This window comes from Eubalaena glacialis, chromosome 9, assembly GCF_028564815.1.
Source record: "Eubalaena glacialis isolate mEubGla1 chromosome 9, mEubGla1.1.hap2.+ XY, whole genome shotgun sequence".
Classification (NCBI taxonomy): Eukaryota; Metazoa; Chordata; class Mammalia; order Artiodactyla; family Balaenidae; genus Eubalaena; species Eubalaena glacialis.
The window spans coordinates 38,426,636-38,444,674 of NC_083724.1; the positions used below are offsets into that span (position 1 = coordinate 38,426,636).

At 49.6% G+C, this 18,039-nt stretch overlaps 1 protein-coding gene across 2 annotated transcripts; it reads left to right on the plus strand.

Moving 5' to 3' along the window:
- The first annotated feature begins 6,754 nt into the window (after positions 1–6,754).
- ATOSB (atos homolog B) lies at positions 6,755–17,987 on the plus strand. Of its 2 annotated transcripts, none has more exons than XM_061201154.1 (9): positions 6,755–6,844; positions 13,802–13,945; positions 14,197–15,166; positions 15,326–15,384; positions 15,576–15,681; positions 15,807–15,965; positions 16,290–16,358; positions 16,442–16,617; positions 16,735–17,987. In XM_061201154.1, exons 3-9 carry the CDS (start codon positions 14,273–14,275, stop codon positions 16,886–16,888), a joined length of 1,617 nt encoding a protein of 538 aa, XP_061057137.1. In that variant the 5' UTR covers positions 6,755–6,844; positions 13,802–13,945; positions 14,197–14,272; the 3' UTR covers positions 16,889–17,987. The 2 variants fall into 2 exon arrangements, with proteins under 2 accessions (XP_061057137.1, XP_061057139.1); XM_061201156.1 differs by lacking the exon at positions 6,755–6,844 and adding an exon at positions 11,161–11,225.
- The last annotated feature ends 52 nt before the right edge of the window (positions 17,988–18,039 follow it).

Consider the following 18,039-nt stretch of genomic DNA (forward strand, 5'->3'; position numbering starts at 1 on the left):
AACAAAATACTAGCAAACAGAATCCAACAGCACATTAAAAGGCTCATACACCATGATCAAGTGGGGTTTATCCCAGGGATGCAAGGATTCTTCAATATACACAAATCAATCAATGTGATACACCATATTAACAAATTGAAGAATAAAAACCATATGATCATCTCAATAGATGCAGAAAAAGCTTTTGACAAAATTCAACACCCGTTTATGATAAAAACTCTCCAGAAAGTGGGTGTAGAGGGAACCTACCTCAACATAATAAAGGGCACATATGACAAACCCACAGCAAACATCATTCTCAATGGTGAAAAACTGAAAGCATTTCTTCTAAGATCAGGAACAAGACAAGGATGTCCTCTCTCGCCACTATTATTCAACATAGTTTTGGAAGTCCTAGCCACGGCAATCAGAGAAGAAAAAGAAATAAAAGGAATACAAATTGGAAAAGAAGAAGTAAAACTGTCACTGTTTGCAGATGACATGATACTATACATAGAGAATCCTAAAGATGCCACCAGAAAACTACTAGAGCTAATCAATGAATTTCGTAAAGTTGCAGGATACAAAATTAATGAACAGAAATCTCTTGCATTCCTATACATTAATGATGAAAAATCTGAAAGAGAAATTAAGGAAACACTCCCATTTGCCACTGCAACAAAAACAATAAAATACCTAGGAATAAACCTACCTAGGGAGACAAAAGACCTGTATGCAGAAAACTATAAGACACTGATGAAAGAAATTAAAGATGATACCAACAGATGGAGAGATATACCATGTTCCTGGATTGGAAGAATCAATATTGTGAAAATGACTATACTACCCAAAGCAATCTACAGATTCAATGCAATCCCTATCAAATTACAAATGGCACTTTTCAAAGAACTAGAACAAAAATCTTAAAATTTGTATGGAGACACAAAAGACCCCGAATAGCCAAAGCAGTCTTGAGGGAAAACAAGGGAGCTGGAGGAATCAGACTCCCTGACTTCAGACTATACTACAAAGCTACAGTAATCAAGACAATATGGTAGTGGCACAAAAACAGAAATATAGATCAATGGAACAGGATAGAAAGCCCAGAGATAAAACCACATGCCTATGGTCAACTAATCTATGACAAAGGAGGCAAGGATATACAATGGAGAAAAGACAGTCTCTTCAATAAGTGGTGCTGGGAAAACTGGACAGCTACATGTAAAAGAATGAAATTAGAACACTCCCTAACACCATACACAAAAATAAACTCAAAATGGATTCGAGACCTAAATGTAAGACTGGACAGTATAAAACTCTTAGAGGAAAACATAGGAAGAACACTCTATGACATAAATCACAGCAAGATCCTTTTTGACCCAGCTCCTAGAGAAATGGAAATAAAAACAAAAATAAACAAATGGGACCTAATGAAACTTAAAAGCTTTTGCACAGCAAAGGAAACCATAAACAAGACGAAAAGACAACCCTCAGAATGGGAGAACATATTTGCAAATGAAGCAACTGACAAAGGATTAATCTCCAAGATTTACAAGCAGCTCATGCAGCTCAATAACAAAAAAACAAACAACCCAATCCAAAAACGGGCAGAAGACCTAAATAGATATTTCTCCAAAGAAGATACACAGATTGCCAACAAACACATGAAAGGATGCTCAACATCATTAATCATTAGAGAAATGCAAATCAAAACTACAATGAGATATCATCTCACACCGGTCAGAATGGCCATCATCAAAAAATCTAGAAACAATAAATGCTGGAGAGGGTGTGGAGAAAAGGGAACCCTCTTGCACTGTTGGTGGGAATGTAAATTGATACAGCCACTATGGAGAACAGTATGGATGTTCCTTAAAAAACTAAAAATAGAACTACCATATGACCCAGCAATCCCACTACTGGGCATATAGCCTGAGAAAACCATAATTCAAAAAGAGTCATGTACCAAAATGTTCATTGCAGCTCTATTTACAATAGCCAGGACATGGAAGCAACCTAAGTGTCCATCATCGGATGAATGGATAAAGAAGATGTGGCACATATATACAATGGAATATTACTCAGCCATAAAAAGAAATGAAATGGAGGTATTTGTAGTGAGGTGGATGGAGATAGAGTCTGTCATACAGAGTGAAGTAAGTCAGAAAGAGAAAAACAAATACAGTATGCTAACACATATATATGGAATCTAAGGAAAAAAATAAAAAAAGGTCATGAAGAACCTAGTGGCAAGACAGGAATAAAGACACAGACCTACTAGAGAATGGACTTGAGGATATGGGGAGGGGGAGGGGTAAGATGTGACAGGGTGAGAGAGTGGCATGGACATATATACACTACCAAATGTAAAATAGATAGCTAGTGGGAAGCAGCCGCATAGCACAGGGAGATCAGCTCGGTGCTTTGTGACCACCTAGTGGGGTGGGATAGGGAGGGTGGGAGGGAGGGAGACGCAAGAGGGAAGAGATATGGGAACATATGTATATGTATAACTGATTCACTTTGTTATAAAGCAGAAACTAACACACCATTGTAAAGCAATTATACTCCAATAAAGATGTTTAAAAAAAAAATTCCTAAGCATAAAACAAACAAACAAACAAACAAAATTTTAAAATTTGTATGGAGACACAAAAGACCCTGAATAGCCAAAGCAGTCTTGAGGGAAAACAAAGGAGCTGGAGGAATCAGACTCCCTGACTTCAGACTATACTACAAAGCTACAGTAATCAAGACAATATGGTAGTGGCACAAAAACAGAAATATAGATCAATGGAACAGGATAGAAAGCCCAGAGATAAAACCACACGCCTATGGTCAACTAATCTATGACAAAGGAGGCAAGGATATACAATGGAGAAAAGACAGTCTCTTCAATAAGTGGTGCTGGGAAAACTGGACAGCTACATGTAAAAGAATGAAATTAGAACACTCCCTAACACCATACACAAAAATAAACTCATAATGGATTCGAGACCTAAATGTAAGACTGGACAGTATAAAACTCTTGGAGGAAAACATAGGAAGAACACTCTTTGACATAAATCACAGCAAGATCTTTTTTGATCCACCTCCTAGAGTAATGGAAATAAAAACAAAAATAAACAAATGGGAACTAATGGAACTTAAAAGCTTTTGCCAAGCAAAGGAAACTACAAACAAGACAAAAAGACAACCCTCAGAATGGGAGAAAATATTTGCAAATGAATCAACGGACAAAAGATTAACCTTCAACATATACAAACAGCTCATGCAGCTCAATATTAAAAAAACAAACAACCCAATCCAAAAATGGGCAGAAGACCTAAATAGACATTTCTCCAAAGAAGACATACAGATGGCCAAGAAGCACATGAAAAGCTGCTCAACATCACTAATAATTAGAGAAATGTAAATCAAAATGACAATGATGTATCACCTCACACCGGTTAGAAAGGGCATCATCAGAAAATCTACAAACAACAAATGCTGGAGAGGGTGTGGAAAAAAGGGAACCCTCTTGTACTGTTGGTGGGAATGTGCATTGATACAGCCACTATGGAAAACAGTATGGAGGTTCCTTAAGAAACTAAAAACAGAACTACCATATGACCCAGCAATCCCACTACTGGTCATATACCCTGAGAAAACCATAATTCAAAAAGACACATGCACCCCAATGTTCATTGCAGCACTATTTACAACAGCCAGGTCATGGAAGCAACCTAAATGCCCATCGACAGACGAATGGATAAAGAAGGTGTGGTACATATATACAATGGAATATTACTCAGCCATAAAAAGGAACAAAATTGGGTCATTTGTAGAGACGTGGATGGATCTAGAGACTGTCATACAGAGTGAAGTAAGTCAGAAAGAGAAAAACAAATATCGTATATTAACGCATATATGTGGAACCTAGAAAAATGGTACAGATGAACCGGTTTGCAGGGCAGAAATAGAGACACAGATGTAGAGAACAAACATATGGACATCAGGGGGGAAAGTGGAGAGTGAGGGTGTGTGATGAGTTGGGAGTTTGGGATTGACATATATACACTAATATGTATAAAATGGATAACTAATAGGAACCTGCTGTATAAAAAAATAAATTAAATTTAAAAATTAAAAAAAAAATTGACTGACAACCTCAAGAGTTGGCAAGGATGTAGAGAAACTAGACCTTGTTGTGGGAATGTGAACTGTTAGAATCTCTTTGGAAAAAAATGTTGGTGATACCTACTAAAGCTGAACATAAACATGCCCTATGACTGAGCAGTTCTACTCCTAGGTATATACCCAATAGAAATACATGTACATCAGTCAATAAATTTATTCTTAAAATTGCAGAGGAAAAATAAACACCAATTCAAGATATTGGTTACTTCTGGGAAGAGAAGATGAAGAACAAGGGAGAAAGAGGAATGAGATTAGGAAGAAGTATATATAAGCTCAACTTTATCTGAAATATTAATTTCCTTAAAAGAGAATTTGAAGCAAATGTGGTGGTAAAATATTAAGATCTGATAAAGCTGTGTGAAAAGAATGTGGGTTTGTTACAGTATTCTTTAAAACTTTCTGAATGCCTAAAATATTTCATAAAGAAATTTTTAAAATCTTGTAGAAGAATAGAGATTCAGAGATTGTTTAGGAGCCACTGGTTTAAAAAAAAAAAAAGGACTGTAATAGGAAAATACAGTATAAGGCCAATATTGTATATGTAAACATACCATAGATACATATTCATATATAGATACTAAGTGATGAAACTGACACTTTATCTCTGGGATCTTCCTCCCTGAAACCCATAACCCCAGTCTAATCATGAGAAAAACATCAGACAAATTCCAACTGAAAGACATTCTACAAAACACCTGATCAGTACTCTATAGAACTGTCAAGGTCCTCAAAAACAAGGAAGTCTGAGAAACTGTCACAGCCAAGAGGAGTTTAAGGAGACATGACAACTAAATGTAATGTGCTATCCTGGATGGGATCCTGGAATAGAAAAAGGACTTGAGGTAAAAACTAAGGAAATCTGAATAAAGTATGGACTTTAGTTAATAATAATGTATCAATAATATTGATTAATTGTAGCACACAAACCATACTAATGTAAGATGTTAATAAGAGGGCAAATTGGGTGTGGGGTATATGGAAACCTTCTGTACTATCTTCACAAATTTTTTGTAAATCTAAAATTAAAAGTTTATTTTTAAAAAGTCAAGTAATTTACCCAAATTCATACAGCTAGTAAATACTCCTTACCCAAAGTTCAGAGACCAAACCAAATGACTTTAAACTTTGAGCTTTTTCCACTACACAAAACCCTTACAACTTTACTCTCTTGGATTATAGAGGTATTTTGTATGACAATCGGAACAAGTTCCATAAGGGAAGAAAAAATTTTTTTTCTTTTTCTCTTTTTTCATTTTGCCTAGCACACCACTGGTGTTCAGTAAAGCCGCTTAAGTTAACTACTCACAGAAAGAAAGTCACAGAGATCTAAAGAATCTGAGACTCTGAGAAAACTTTAACAAGTCCAGTCCATCGCACAGCCATCAATACCGCCGGCTCCAGAGAGAAGCCCGCCAGGCCCTGGGCTCAGAGCCACTCAGTTCTGCAAGGGTCCTGTGCTGCCATCTACCGGTAGCTCGTAAAGCGTCGCCTTCCCCTGCTGTATCTCGGGAACCCGTGGGGCTGGGGGTAGTTGGAGAGAAGATTCAAGAGCTAATTAAATTACAGAATATATGTAACTGTCACATAGTTCAATCGACACTTGTACAAAGCAAAGGCTCTTCTTTTCTCCGGCGATTGCAGGCTCCCATAACTCCGTATTACCACTTAGGTTCATAAATTTACAGACTTCTTGCTGACCTACCTCCACAGGTACAGATCTGACTCGTACTGCCAGTCTCTCAGAACTCAGAATCTCCCGCAAAGCGTAGGCTGCAGAAACTGGTCATCCTCACAGTCTTGAGACCCCGCCAATAAGATTCCCGCATTTTCACAGACTCCTGAGACTCATGGCACTACTTTGCAAACCCCACAGACCTCCCCCATTAGGGCAAATACGCGCGCTAACGCAGACGGCTTCACTAAGAGGTTCAAGTTTCGCAGGCAGCTCACACCAGCTCGAAAGCCTAGGAGGGCCCCAGCCAGGCTCGGCGCCCGCAAGCTGACGCTTTGGCGCCGGTTCTGGCTCCCCACCTCTGGCCGGATCCGGTCAGCCTAGGCCGCCCACTGCGGGCCGAGGCCCCGCCCCTCTAGACCTGTCATCACAGAAGCCGCACGTGGCCGGGGTGGGACCTCAGGCGACCTGCAGCCATCACTTTGTCTCCTCCGCCATCCATTGGGGCCGCCGCAGCCAATCAGAGCCAGCGGTTCCGGGCTGGAGAGCCAGCGCCGGGGTGAGGCAAGCGGGAGAAGGGGCGGGGGGAGGAGAGGCCCCGAGATGGGAGGGGGCTAGCAGGGGAAGGGAGCCTGGCACGGGTTCTGCCAGCCTGGAATCCGAGGGGGCGGGTCCTAGTGAAAGGCGGAGAGACCAAAAGGGGGCGGGGATCAGGGGTGGGATGAGGGACAAGCAGAGGTTCAATGGGGAGACGCCGAGAGGAGAAGGGGCGGAGCCAGAGAGGGGCGGGACCTGGATTACAGGGGAGGAGCCCCAGGATTAAAGAAACTGGGAGAGGGGAGGAGCCAGGGGAAGGTGGGAGGTGGGACAAGGGGGAGGGTGGGTCCCGTCGTTGCGGGGGCGGGGCTCGGACCAAAGGGGCGAGGTTTGCAGGCCGAGGCTGCAGCTAGGGCTGCTGTGTAACTGCCCCAAGGCATTACCTCCCCAGGTGCAACGGGACTCACGGAACTACAGGTGTGTGGCGGGGTGCATGTGGAAGAAGGGACAAGGACGGGGGTGCGCTTGGGCAGACATGAGGAGGTGGGGATCACGTTAGGGAAGGAGAGGATCTAGAGAAATGCTGGGTGGGGGTGGAGTGAAACAGTTGGGGGAGGAGTTGGGGGCTCAGTGTAGGGGCTAGGAGGTGCATTCTCCAGTAGCCCTTGCGGGGGAGGAGCGGGAGTGCTTTGTGAGGTGGGAAGTACAATGTGAGGGGTCAGGTCGCTATCTGAAGTGGAGGGTTCAGACGACACTTGAGGGGGAGGGGATCTGAAGCGCTTTAAGGAAAGGGGGGGGGGTGTCGTGTGATGGAGAAGGGCTGGTGGTCCGGAGTGTGGGAGGGACTGTGTGGAGGAAGAAGGGATGGGGCTGTGGGCACTGAGTGAGGGGAAGGGGTTGCAGGTCCCATCTGGGGAGGGAAGAACCCCTAGTGCTTTGAGAAAGTCTGGGGGCATTGTAGAGACTCCGGGAAGATGTTTGTGTACTGTGTTTCAGGAATGAGGGTGATGGAATTAGTGGGGTGAAGAAGCCAGTCTGTAGTGTTCCTGGCTCCTCAGCTCCTAACTCCACCTTCAGGCCTGAGCACTCTTAGAGAGGATCCAGGCCCCACTTGCCACTAGGGCTTGTGTGACTCTCTCAGTCGGCTTTGGATCTGTCTGGCTGAGACAGGTTTTTTCCCCTTAGCTGGTGTCCCTGGGGACCCTTCCCCTGCTTCGGTTCCTGTTAACCCCCCACTCTAGTTCCTGTTCCTCCTAGAAGCTTGCCTTGGTCCCTGTCTTCCCCCTCCTCCCCCACTTTGCCCTGCCCTTATGCTCTGGGTGTGCTCATTTCCCACTTCCTTCCTCACCCTGGGGCCTGGCCTGGTCCTTGCCTGTCTAGGAGCTGTGCCCTGCCCCAGACTTCGAACTCCGTGGCCAGAGACCTAAGTAACCAGCAGCAAGGCCCAGACCTCGCCCTCACTACTGCAGAGGTCTCTCCCAGCAGCCCCCCAAGTGAATGGTAGACACCTTTTTACCACTTGCCACAAACTGATTTCCCCACACTTTTCCTTCTCCTGGGTAGGGAACCCTAGGCCCCTCAAAAATTCTGGGCTTCTTTGGGAAGGGGAAATGGTGAGAAGTACTGAAGGTCTATGAGGCATGTTTTGAGAGGTGGGCCACTATTGTCGGCTGAACTTGGGAAGGGATGTGAGGTTCCAGTCTCTGCTGGGGGAGGGAGAGGGAATGGCTCCCCGCCCTCCTGGCTTGGAAGCTATCAGAACTGAGACTAGGGCCTAGTCCTTGTGGCGGCTCCTCTGGTTCCCTGAGGGGACTTGATGTAGTGCCAGAGTTCTTTTTGCCCCTGGGCAGGCTGGGAGAGGGTGAGAAAGCCCTGTTTTCCACACAGTGGCTGAATGAGTGTGACAGTGTTGCTGAAAGGGGCCCCAAGCCAGTCTCCTCTGGCTGAGAGACTGGCTGGGGAGGGACGGGGTGCTGAAGCCAGACAAAGCCGTGGGGTAGGGTGGGGTAAAGGAGGGCAGGCTGAAACCTTTGAGGAGGAGCTGATTGCTATGGCAACACAGCTTCCCAGACTGTCTCTCTGAGAGGCGGGCTTAGGGCGGACTCACTCCAGCTTCCTCAAGACTGAGGCATTTGTGTGAGTGGGTGGAGCGTGAAGAGAAAGGGCATCAGTTTGCTGTGCAGAGGCTGGAGTATATAGACTTTCTGCTTCGGTACAAGCAGCAGGGCATTCAGATGCTTGGACCCATCCTCTGAAAATGGATATGAGTGAACAGCAGCCATTAGAATTATAGCAGTATAAGGTCCGAATTGCAGAGGCCCTCAATGGTCATTGTCTATACAAACGCTCATTTTACAGATTTGGAAATAAACAAAGAGACTGAGATTTTCTCCAGGTCTCACAGTGAAAGAGCAGGTGTTAGGATCCTGGTCTCCTGATTGCTCTTTACTCAGCCCAGGGCTCATTGTTTCTTTCAGCCAGTGTTTATTGAGCACCTATTATGTGCCAGGCACTGATGCTGATTCTGGGAATACCAGCATGAACAAAATGGACAAAGTTGCTGTTCTCATGGAGCTTCCATTCTAATAGGGGGAGAAATAAATGTGTGTGTGGCAGGGAAGGGAGAGAAAGGGGGGGAGAGGGAGGGGGAAGGGGAAAGAGGGAGAAGTGTCAGCTGGTGTTAACTGTTATGAAAAAAATAAAGCAGGGTAAGAATTTAGGGCAGCTAGGTAAAGCCTCTTGATTGTACCATGCTGCTTGCTTTCCCGGTACACACTGAGGCCTAGAACATCTTTGATCCTTCCCCCTGAACTACTGCCCCCTGACTTTTGCAAATAACTAAGGCCTGGGCCTATGGTAGTGGCAGTTAGATAGAACAAGGTGGGGTCACCAAGGAATTACTCCTTTTCTACAGTGTTCTGTGTCTACCTGTCTTCCCAGTAAGCTTTTACTTAGGCAAGTGGGCTTTTACATTGGTACTCTGCAATTTTGTTCAGGGTGTTGAAAATTTCCTAAATCCCGTTCCTTAGCATTAGGGAACCAGCAAGGAAGTCAGTCCACGGCAACTGGGTTCTTTTTCAGCGTTTTTCCCCTGGTCTGAGGTAAGGAGAAAGGAGGCTAGAGGAACTGTTACTTGGTTGTCCTTCCTAAGTCTAGGGCACAGGGAGGAAGTAGGGGAGGAGAGCCTCATTTTACTGTCCAGTGACAACCTCAGGGCCCTTAGGGCCCACCACTACAAGCAAGGTAGAAACAAGGACCTTGGGGCTTCTGTGACTTCTGAACTATAAAAGAATGCACTCCCACTCTTCTGGAGGCACAGCCAGGGAGCCTGCCCTGGCTGATGCTAATTCTCTAGGGTCTCAGTTTGAGTCTTTCCTCTTTTGGCTCTGGTGTTTGCCTCTTGTTTTGTGGAAGACCTGAGTCTTAGAAACCTCTTAAGCTCCAAACTGTCTGACTTCACAAGTGCAGAGGAAAAGGTAGGCAGGACTGTTTATTTTCTTAGCTTTCCCGTAGATCAGTCCCTCTAAAAAGTGTCTTTTAATGTCTAATCCTTGCAAAGGTTTCCATCCTGGTCATTTAAAGGATAAGAGAATAAGAGTTAGGAACGCTGGTTCTGCTGCCACTTAATTTGGTTGGGTCTGGGCTGGGCTTGGGGCCCAGTGACTCAGGGGGAGGGTGGGGAGTTTCGAGGGAGCTGTGAGTCATGGGGGTGAGCTCTGTCAGAAGAGCTGGGCATATTTCCCCCTACTCTGGGCAGAAGCCTTCCTATCCCACTTCTTCCCCTGGGTGCTCTGCCTCCTTGAACAGGGGCTGATGAATAGAAAGAGTGCAGAAGGGCTGAAGCAGCCTGATCTCAGAATGGAAGTTTAGAGGCACAAAGAATGATGTCTAAGTTCCTGAATTAAAAGGTATCCCTATCTCAGGAGCCCTTGGGGCCCCTCTAATGAAGGCAAAAGAACATCAATATAGAGTAAGAGAGGAACAATACTATTTCTCAGTGGAAGGAGATGAGATCCCACTTCAAGACCTTTTCATCTGCCCTGGCACGAAGGAAGCCTCCTGGGATTCAACAGCCCTCTGGTCTCTGGACCTCTGGTTTGCAAGGCACGGAGAGATGAACGGGATTGGGGATATTTGGGATCTGGTGTTGGAAGAGCAAGCTGACTTTGGGGATTGTCGAACTTTGTGGACGCCCTAGGTCGTCCTACTGACCTGCCTCTGAAGAGGAAGGGAGGGGTGAAAAGTGGGAGGCCTACGTCTTTCAAAGGGTTGAAAGGCTGGGCTGAGAGCTGCTTTGGACTCCGGCAGCTGAGGGGTTAAGGAGATGGGCGGAGCGACCCTATGTAGGCCGGCCCCCCCTTGTGGACCAATGGGCTTGCGTCTCTTGGAGGGGGCGTGCCTCACGCTTGAGGTCGTGGGGAGGCTGGCCTCCTTTAGGCCAATGAGCATGGTCGCTGCCCATGGCGGGCGGAGTTTGAGGGGGGCGTGGCGGCCGCGGCTGCAGCGGTGGGGGAGTGGGGGTGTTGGGCGGGGCGGGCTGCCCCATCAGCTGGTAGGAAATGGCCTGTGAGTCAGAGGGGCAGCGGAGTCGGCAGTGCGGAGCCCGGGCGCCCACGGGGAGGGACAGTCGCGGGGAGGGGCGAGGCAGCGGCTTGGGGGCTGCGGGCGCCAGGGCCCGCTAGTGTTGCACACGAAGCTGAACAGAGAAGAGCCTAGCAGAGCAAGGCTCAGGCTGAGCCACCCTTTGTCTGGGTTGGGGGCCCGTGTTGGGGAGGGTCGGGCATTCGAGGGGAGGGACCGGGACGGGACGGAAGGGCCTGGAGCAGCGGCGCCGCGGCGGAGCCAGTCTGGGAACGGGGTGAGTTTGTGCTAGGGGGAAATAGGCAATCTCCGAAGCCCCAGTAGGGAATGGGGCCTGTCCCAGGCTCTGGGGAGGAGAGGGGAGAGAAAGGACCTGGGAGGCTAAGCAGAGGGTGGGGGATCGGTCAGAACAAGGAGTCCTGGAGCCGGGGTGCTGGGGTGAGTCTACTGGGCTCATTTTGGAGGAGGTGCTAAGATTTGCTTCCTCTCCACGGAGGGTGGAGGGCTCTAGGCCAGAGAGAGGCAAGGGGTTGGTGAGAGGGCAGAGGTTAACCTTCCTACCCACAGTAGTGGTCCATGGGAACAGCCCCCGTAGCTAGTGTAGACGTGTGTAGGGACAAAATGTAGAGCAGCTGGCAGCAGTTCATTCTGAACGGCGTGAAGGTGAAAAGCACATGGAGAGGAATTCTCCTTCCTGCCACCTTCCTTGATCAGGGTAGAAATGGATATCTTTAATACTGAAGGGGAGAGTGAGCCTGGCAGCTCAACACCCACCTACCCCACCTCCCAGGCCTAGCAGGTGTCTGAGGGTACAGACCCCGTGGTATTCTGGGACTTGTTGTTTTTGCTGGCCTTGCTCCCTTGGCATGTTGGGAGCTGTAGTCCTTGCCAGCCACAGCCTGGCACAGCTGTTTGACGCCAGCTGCTGCCCACCCCCTGCACAGAGTGAGATTTGGCCTACCCTGCCCCTCCCCCGCCAAGTCCTGCCCCATGAGTCAGCTTGAAGCCATGGTCTAGAGCCAGACTGGCTGGGTGGCAGGAAAGTGAGTCTCAGAGATTTTCATTGACAGGGCAGGAACTGAGAGGGCTCTGGGGTAATGAGCAGATGCCAGCCATGCTGGGGTCAAGTAGGGCATCATGTCATCACCTGGCTTCCCTAGGGCAAGGGCTCAAGAGGTCAACTGGGATGATGGGATGACTTAGGGGTGGGAGTGCTAAGGAAAAGGCCCTTCCTGAATCTGTATAGCATGGGTAGAGGAAAGGAGGGAAGAGATGAGTACAGGTCGTACCCTCTGACAATGCTGCCATTGGCGTTCTGCCCTTTCCAGACGCCCCACCCACCACAGGGAACCAGAATTTTCTTAGGGCTTCCAGTTCTAATGAGAACTTGGTGAGATAGGATAGTGTAGGATAGTGCAGTGATGGGAACTTGGGGTAGGAGAGTTTTTCAGTCCCTGGATGCAAAGCTCCCCTTTCTCCCTGCGTCCCACCCCCATCTTTGTTGTTGCTGATTCTCCCTAAACAATTAATCTCCCTGCTTCTCTCATATTCTGGGAGTTTTTCTCCGCACTGTCAGGACTGCTGCCCAGATCTCTGGGACTTGCATTTTACTTTTTTGAGCCCTGCTATGTGCTTACCCCTGTGCTTGGAGTTGGGCAGAGGAGTGAAGTACAAACCTATCCTCAAGAACCCTATGGTCAGTCTACGAGATGTCTTACCCACAGGAGCAAGCAAAACTGTCACTGGGTTACAGGAGATAGTGGCACTGCTATAGGTGAGGTCTCAGAAGAGACAGACATTTATGGTCCAGGGTGGCCGGAGTAGGCTTTATGGAGAGGATGGCATTTGGCCTAGCCAAGGAAGGTTAAGACTCCGATAGGCATAAGGGAACATTCCTTGAATGAGAAAGGGTTTTGTGGATAGCAGGCAGCACAGGCTACTGACCAAAGGATAAGCTTGATCCTGGGGGGCAATGTTTTCTCCCATGAAGGAAGATGGCCTTCAACCGGACATCCCCTCACCCAATATGGACTCCTGAGAGTGGACTAGTCAGTGAAGACCATCTTGTACCCTGACAGAAAAGCAGTGGTTTTGGTTTTTGGGTGTTGGATGTGTTGGGGAGGAGTGGCGAGGTACTCCAGCTCTCTGACTGTCACTGTCTTATCACTAGTTTGCAGGGCCTAGGTAGGGGGAGGGGTAGGCCCTGGAAAGTGCCTTCTAGCAGTGCTTCCTCCCCCACCCCTCCCCCTCTAGACTTGTTTTTGGTTAGATTTGTTGCTTCCTGTTAAAGGGACAGACTGCTGGGGGCAATTGGGAGTTTAATGCTGAAGGGCCCACTTTGAGCTGACCTGAGGTTTGTACTTCTAAGGAGCACTGATGGGGATGTAAGTTTCTGTAAGACCTCTGCCCTTAGGGTTATGGGGTGGCACTTGTCCCTTTAGAGACAGGTATGTGGGAAGGAGTTGTGCAACTCAGTGGCCTTGACTAGGAGAGTTGAATTCTTGCTTTGGCCACCTCTCAATTGGCATGGTCTCTTGGATCTTGGGGTATCTCATTCCCCCTCTCATTCAGGGCAGGAGTCCCCCAGCTGGTGGCCCTGATTAGTAGTAATCCTGCCTCAACTTACTTGTCACATCCTTATTACAATGAGCTAAGACCTGCCTCTCTGTGACTCCTTGTATAGCCCAGTTCTGCCCTCTGGGCCCTGGATCCCAAGACTGCCCCTTCTGTTTCTGAAGGGCTTCTCATACTGGAGGAGGATGTCCTGGGGTATACCCTATTAGCTGACAGTTGGAGAGCAGCCTTACTGCTGGCTCCAGAGATCCTGGCTTATGTCTGTTTTTCTCTCCTCAGGGTCCAGCTGAGCCTAGGAGCTGCACGGAATGGTGGCAGTCACCTCGCCAGTGCAGCAGGCATGGACCAGACTGCAAGCTAGGAGAGCAAGGCATCAGTCAGGAAGAGGGAACACACAGCTAGGCTTAAGGCCTCTTCATCGGGGTGAGTGCCAGGGAGAGGGAGGGGGAGCAGGTACAGTTAGAAACCTGAGCTAAATGTGTCACCTTCTCGGAGGTTCTGAGAGTGGCCTTTATATTCCATTAGTCCATCTGGAGGTATTAGATTGGGAAACCTTCGCCCCCAGGAACCTCACAAGCTCACCTCCTCAGTCCAGGGGAGGATCTGAAATTCACCTGGGAGGGAGATGATTCACTGACTGCCCTGACCATCTTTTCTTCTCTTCTCTTGCACAGATGTCCCCAGGACCCCCAGCCCAGGCCCAGCATAAAGGCTCTGGGGGGGGTCCCCCCTGACCTAAGGGCGGGCTTCATGCGCCACGTGCAGGCGGAGCCGTCTCCATCCTCAGAGCCAGAGGCTGGCCCTTCACAGCCTGCAGTCAGGCAGGGGGCCCTCCAGGGTGGCCTGCTCATGGGCTACAGCCCGGCAGGGGGGGCAACATCCCCCGGGGTCTACCAGGTATCCATCTTTTCCCCTCCAGCTGGTGCCTCCGAGCCTCATAGGGCCCTGAAACGGCCAGCCCCACCCACTGAGGGTCCCCGGGAGCTGAAGAGAGGCCCTGGGCTGGGGGCCAGAGAGGGACTACCCCCTGAAGAACCACCTACTCTGGGGCTATGGGGCCCAGAGGGACTGGGGCTGGGACTGGGCGTGGCCAGCCAACATTTCTGCCATCATGGCCTCTGTGTTGTGGAACAGGGAGGTAGCTCCACCTCACCTTGGACTTCAGGGGCCCGGAGTCCCCCCTGGCCCCCATCAAATGCTTCCTGCAGTACTTTGCACACCAGAGACTGGGCTTCCCCAGATCCTGGGGGACAGGGGTCCCTGGGGGAGTCCCCAGGGCCAGCCCCTCCGGGCCAGCTGCACACACTTGACACTGATTTGCACAGTCTTGCACAAATAGGGGGTAAGAGCCTAGTGGCTGGGGTGGGCAATGGGGGCAGCCCCTGGCCTAGGGAGTCCCCTGGCACTGCCAATGGGCACAGCCCCGAGCACACACCCCCTGGCCCTGGACCTCCAGGCCCCTGCCCCACCAAGCGAAGGCTGCTTCCAGCTGTAGAAGCCCCGGATGTCAGCTCTGAGGATGAGGGGCCAGCCCCTCGGAGGCGCCGGGGAACCCTGGGCCACCCTCCTGCTGCCAACAGTTCTGATGCCAAAGCCACACCCTTCTGGAGCCACCTGCTGCCTGGGCCCAAGGAGCCTGTGCTGGTAAGCCAGGAGAGGAAGTGGTCTGCTCTTAAGTGGACATCTGTGTGGGGAAAGGTGATGGGCTTGGGAGGATGTTCCTATGAGAGCTTGTGATGAGCCCCTGCTCCAAACATAGCTGGCCTCCACCCAATCTCTTTCGCTAATCTTTCCTCTCCATAGGACCCAACAGACTGCAGTCCCATGGGGCGGAGGCTGAAAGGTGCCTGTCGCCTGAAGCTGTAAGTAACCAGCTTCTCCCTCTGCCCCTCCCTGAAAATGGGGCAGATGTCTGTAATTCTTTTTCCAACCCCAGGGTGGGGGACCTCAGGGAAGGAGCCCTAGGTAGTAGCAAATGGTGGGGCCCAAGGACAGTAGCAAGCGTAGCAGAATACCTCAAGCCAACCCACTTGTGTGTCCCCTCCCCTACCAGGAGCTCCCTTCGAAGCCTCCGGAAGGGGCCAGGCCTGCTGAGCCCCGCCAGTGCCTCCCCTGTTCCTACCCCCGCCGTCAGCCGTACCCTGTTGGGCAACTTTGAGGTAGTTCCCCTTGGGTTCCTTGATTGGTGGATCTTGCGGGAAGGGATGGTGGTGTGTGTGGCTTGGATGGGTAAGGAAAACAGCTAGCATCTGTCTCACAATATGTTTTCCCACCCCATCCGCAGGAATCATTGCTGCGAGGACGCTTTGCACCATCTGGCCACATTGAGGGCTTCACAGCAGAGATTGGAGCTAGTGGATCCTACTGCCCTCAGCATGTCACGCTGCCTGTCACTGTCACCTTCTTTGATGTTTCTGAGCAAAATGCCCCGGCTCCCTTCCTGGTATGACCTGACCTCAACCCAAAGTTAGCTCATGAGGGGCATGAGGGGTTGGGGGCAGGAGGTATTCTTTTTTTTTTTTTAACTGACAAAGCAAAAGACTTTATTGGGAAGGGCACCCTGGGCGGAGACCAGCAGAGTAAGGGAACCCAGGAGAACTGCTCTGGAAGTATTCTCTAGATGTTCTCGCCTAAGAGTCAGAGCCAGGTGGGGAGAACTCTAGTGTAGGGGAGGGGCCAGGTCCCAGAATGAGAGGTTGTGGAGATGGATGAGTGTTCAGGGATCTCCCAGACCCCACCTTGGCTGATGGCTCCGTGACCTTCCCAGGGCGTCGTGGACCTGAACCCCCTGGGGAGGAAGGGTTACAGCGTGCCCAAGGTGGGCACCATCCAAGTGGTGAGTTTTCCCTGAGGGGGAGTGGGAGTGGGGACAGGAGAACATCCCCTAGACCCTACCAACCTTGCCCTTCCTGTCCCCAGACCTTATTTAACCCCAACCAGACTGTGGTGAAGATGTTCCTCGTGACCTTTGACTTCTCGGACATGCCTGCTGCCCACATGACCTTCCTGCGTCATCGCCTCTTTTTGGTGCCTGTGGGTGAGGAGGGCAATGCTAGCCCCACCCACCGCCTCCTCTGCTACTTGTTGCACCTCAGGTGAGGACAGGGCCCTGGGTATCCTTTCCACAACCCAGGCATGTCCTCCCTGAATAGCGTCTCTCCTTGCTTGTCTACAGTCTGGGGTCTTACTCTGATCACCCTGTCCTCCCCCAGGTTCCGGAGCTCCCGCTCAGGCCGCTTAAGCCTGCATGGAGACATCCGCCTGCTTTTTTCCCGCCGGAGCCTGGAACTGGACACAGGGCTCCCCTACGAACTGCAGGCTGTGACTGAGGCCCCTCACAATCCACGTTATTCACCTTTGCCCTGATTGTCAGTGCCCTGAACCCATGTGGGCCAAGGACCTGCCCATCCTGCTCCATCCTGGGCAGAGCAAACACGTGGAGAGGTGCAAGAGACCCTTCAGGCTTGAATTAAAGCCCTCACCACGCTCATGCCCAAATTGATTATTTGGGTGTTTAAAGCTTCTGATCTTACCACACTCTGCCCTACTCTGAGTACTCCACGTGCCTGCCCCCTCCCTTGGATTTCCCAGGCCAGCTGCGGTAGTGGGGAGGAACTGGAGCTACCCTGAGGTTGTCCTAAGTTCCCAGGCAAGTCATGCCAGCGTTGCCTCCCTGTCCTGGGCAGGGGCCACTTATTATTTTATTTATTTTAATTTATAATTTATTCAAATTGGATTGCCTTGGTAACGTCCCAAACCTGATAATTGGCATTGCCCCTCCTCCTTTCCCACTCTCAGATATTGCTCCAACCTCAGGAGTTGAAGAGGCTGATATGGGGGCTGTAGGAGAACTGCTCTCCCTCAGCTGAGAGCTGAGAAGTATCCCGGAAGAACTGAGTCACCAGCCAAAGACTCAGCTTCCCCTGTCCTTCCTTATTCCTTTCACTTCCCTGACCCTCTCACCTCTTTCTGAAGGCCAACTTGTGTGTGTGTGTGTGTCAGTGTGTGTGTGTGTCTGTGTACGTGTATGTGTGTGAGAGAGAGAGCATGCGTGCAGGCACACACACACAGGGGTCAACCACCCCTCATCTAGGACTTCAGACTCTGGTTGTCTCTCTCCTTCTGCCTGTGTCTCCTTGCTTTGGGGTCCTGACTGAGGAAGGTGTTCAGGGGACAGAGTCAGGGCCAAGGACTGGGGTGCCTCCTCTCACCTGGCCAGACTCTGACCCACCTACCTCAGTTGGGGTGAGGGGCACCCCTCAAACTCAGTCATGTAGTTATCAACTACCCCATTCCCCACTCTAGACTCTGACCCAGCCTTAGCCCTGATACCTGGGGCTGGGCTGAGGGGAACAAGCATTTGCTAAAACTTGAAAAAAAAAAAAAACAGGAAAAAATTGTACCTGGTACTTTTTTTTAAAAAAAAAGAAAGAAAGAAAGAATAAATTCTTGTTTGAAACTTGAACTAAGCCTTACTTTTTCTGTTCGGGAGAGCATGGGAATGGGGATGGAGGGCC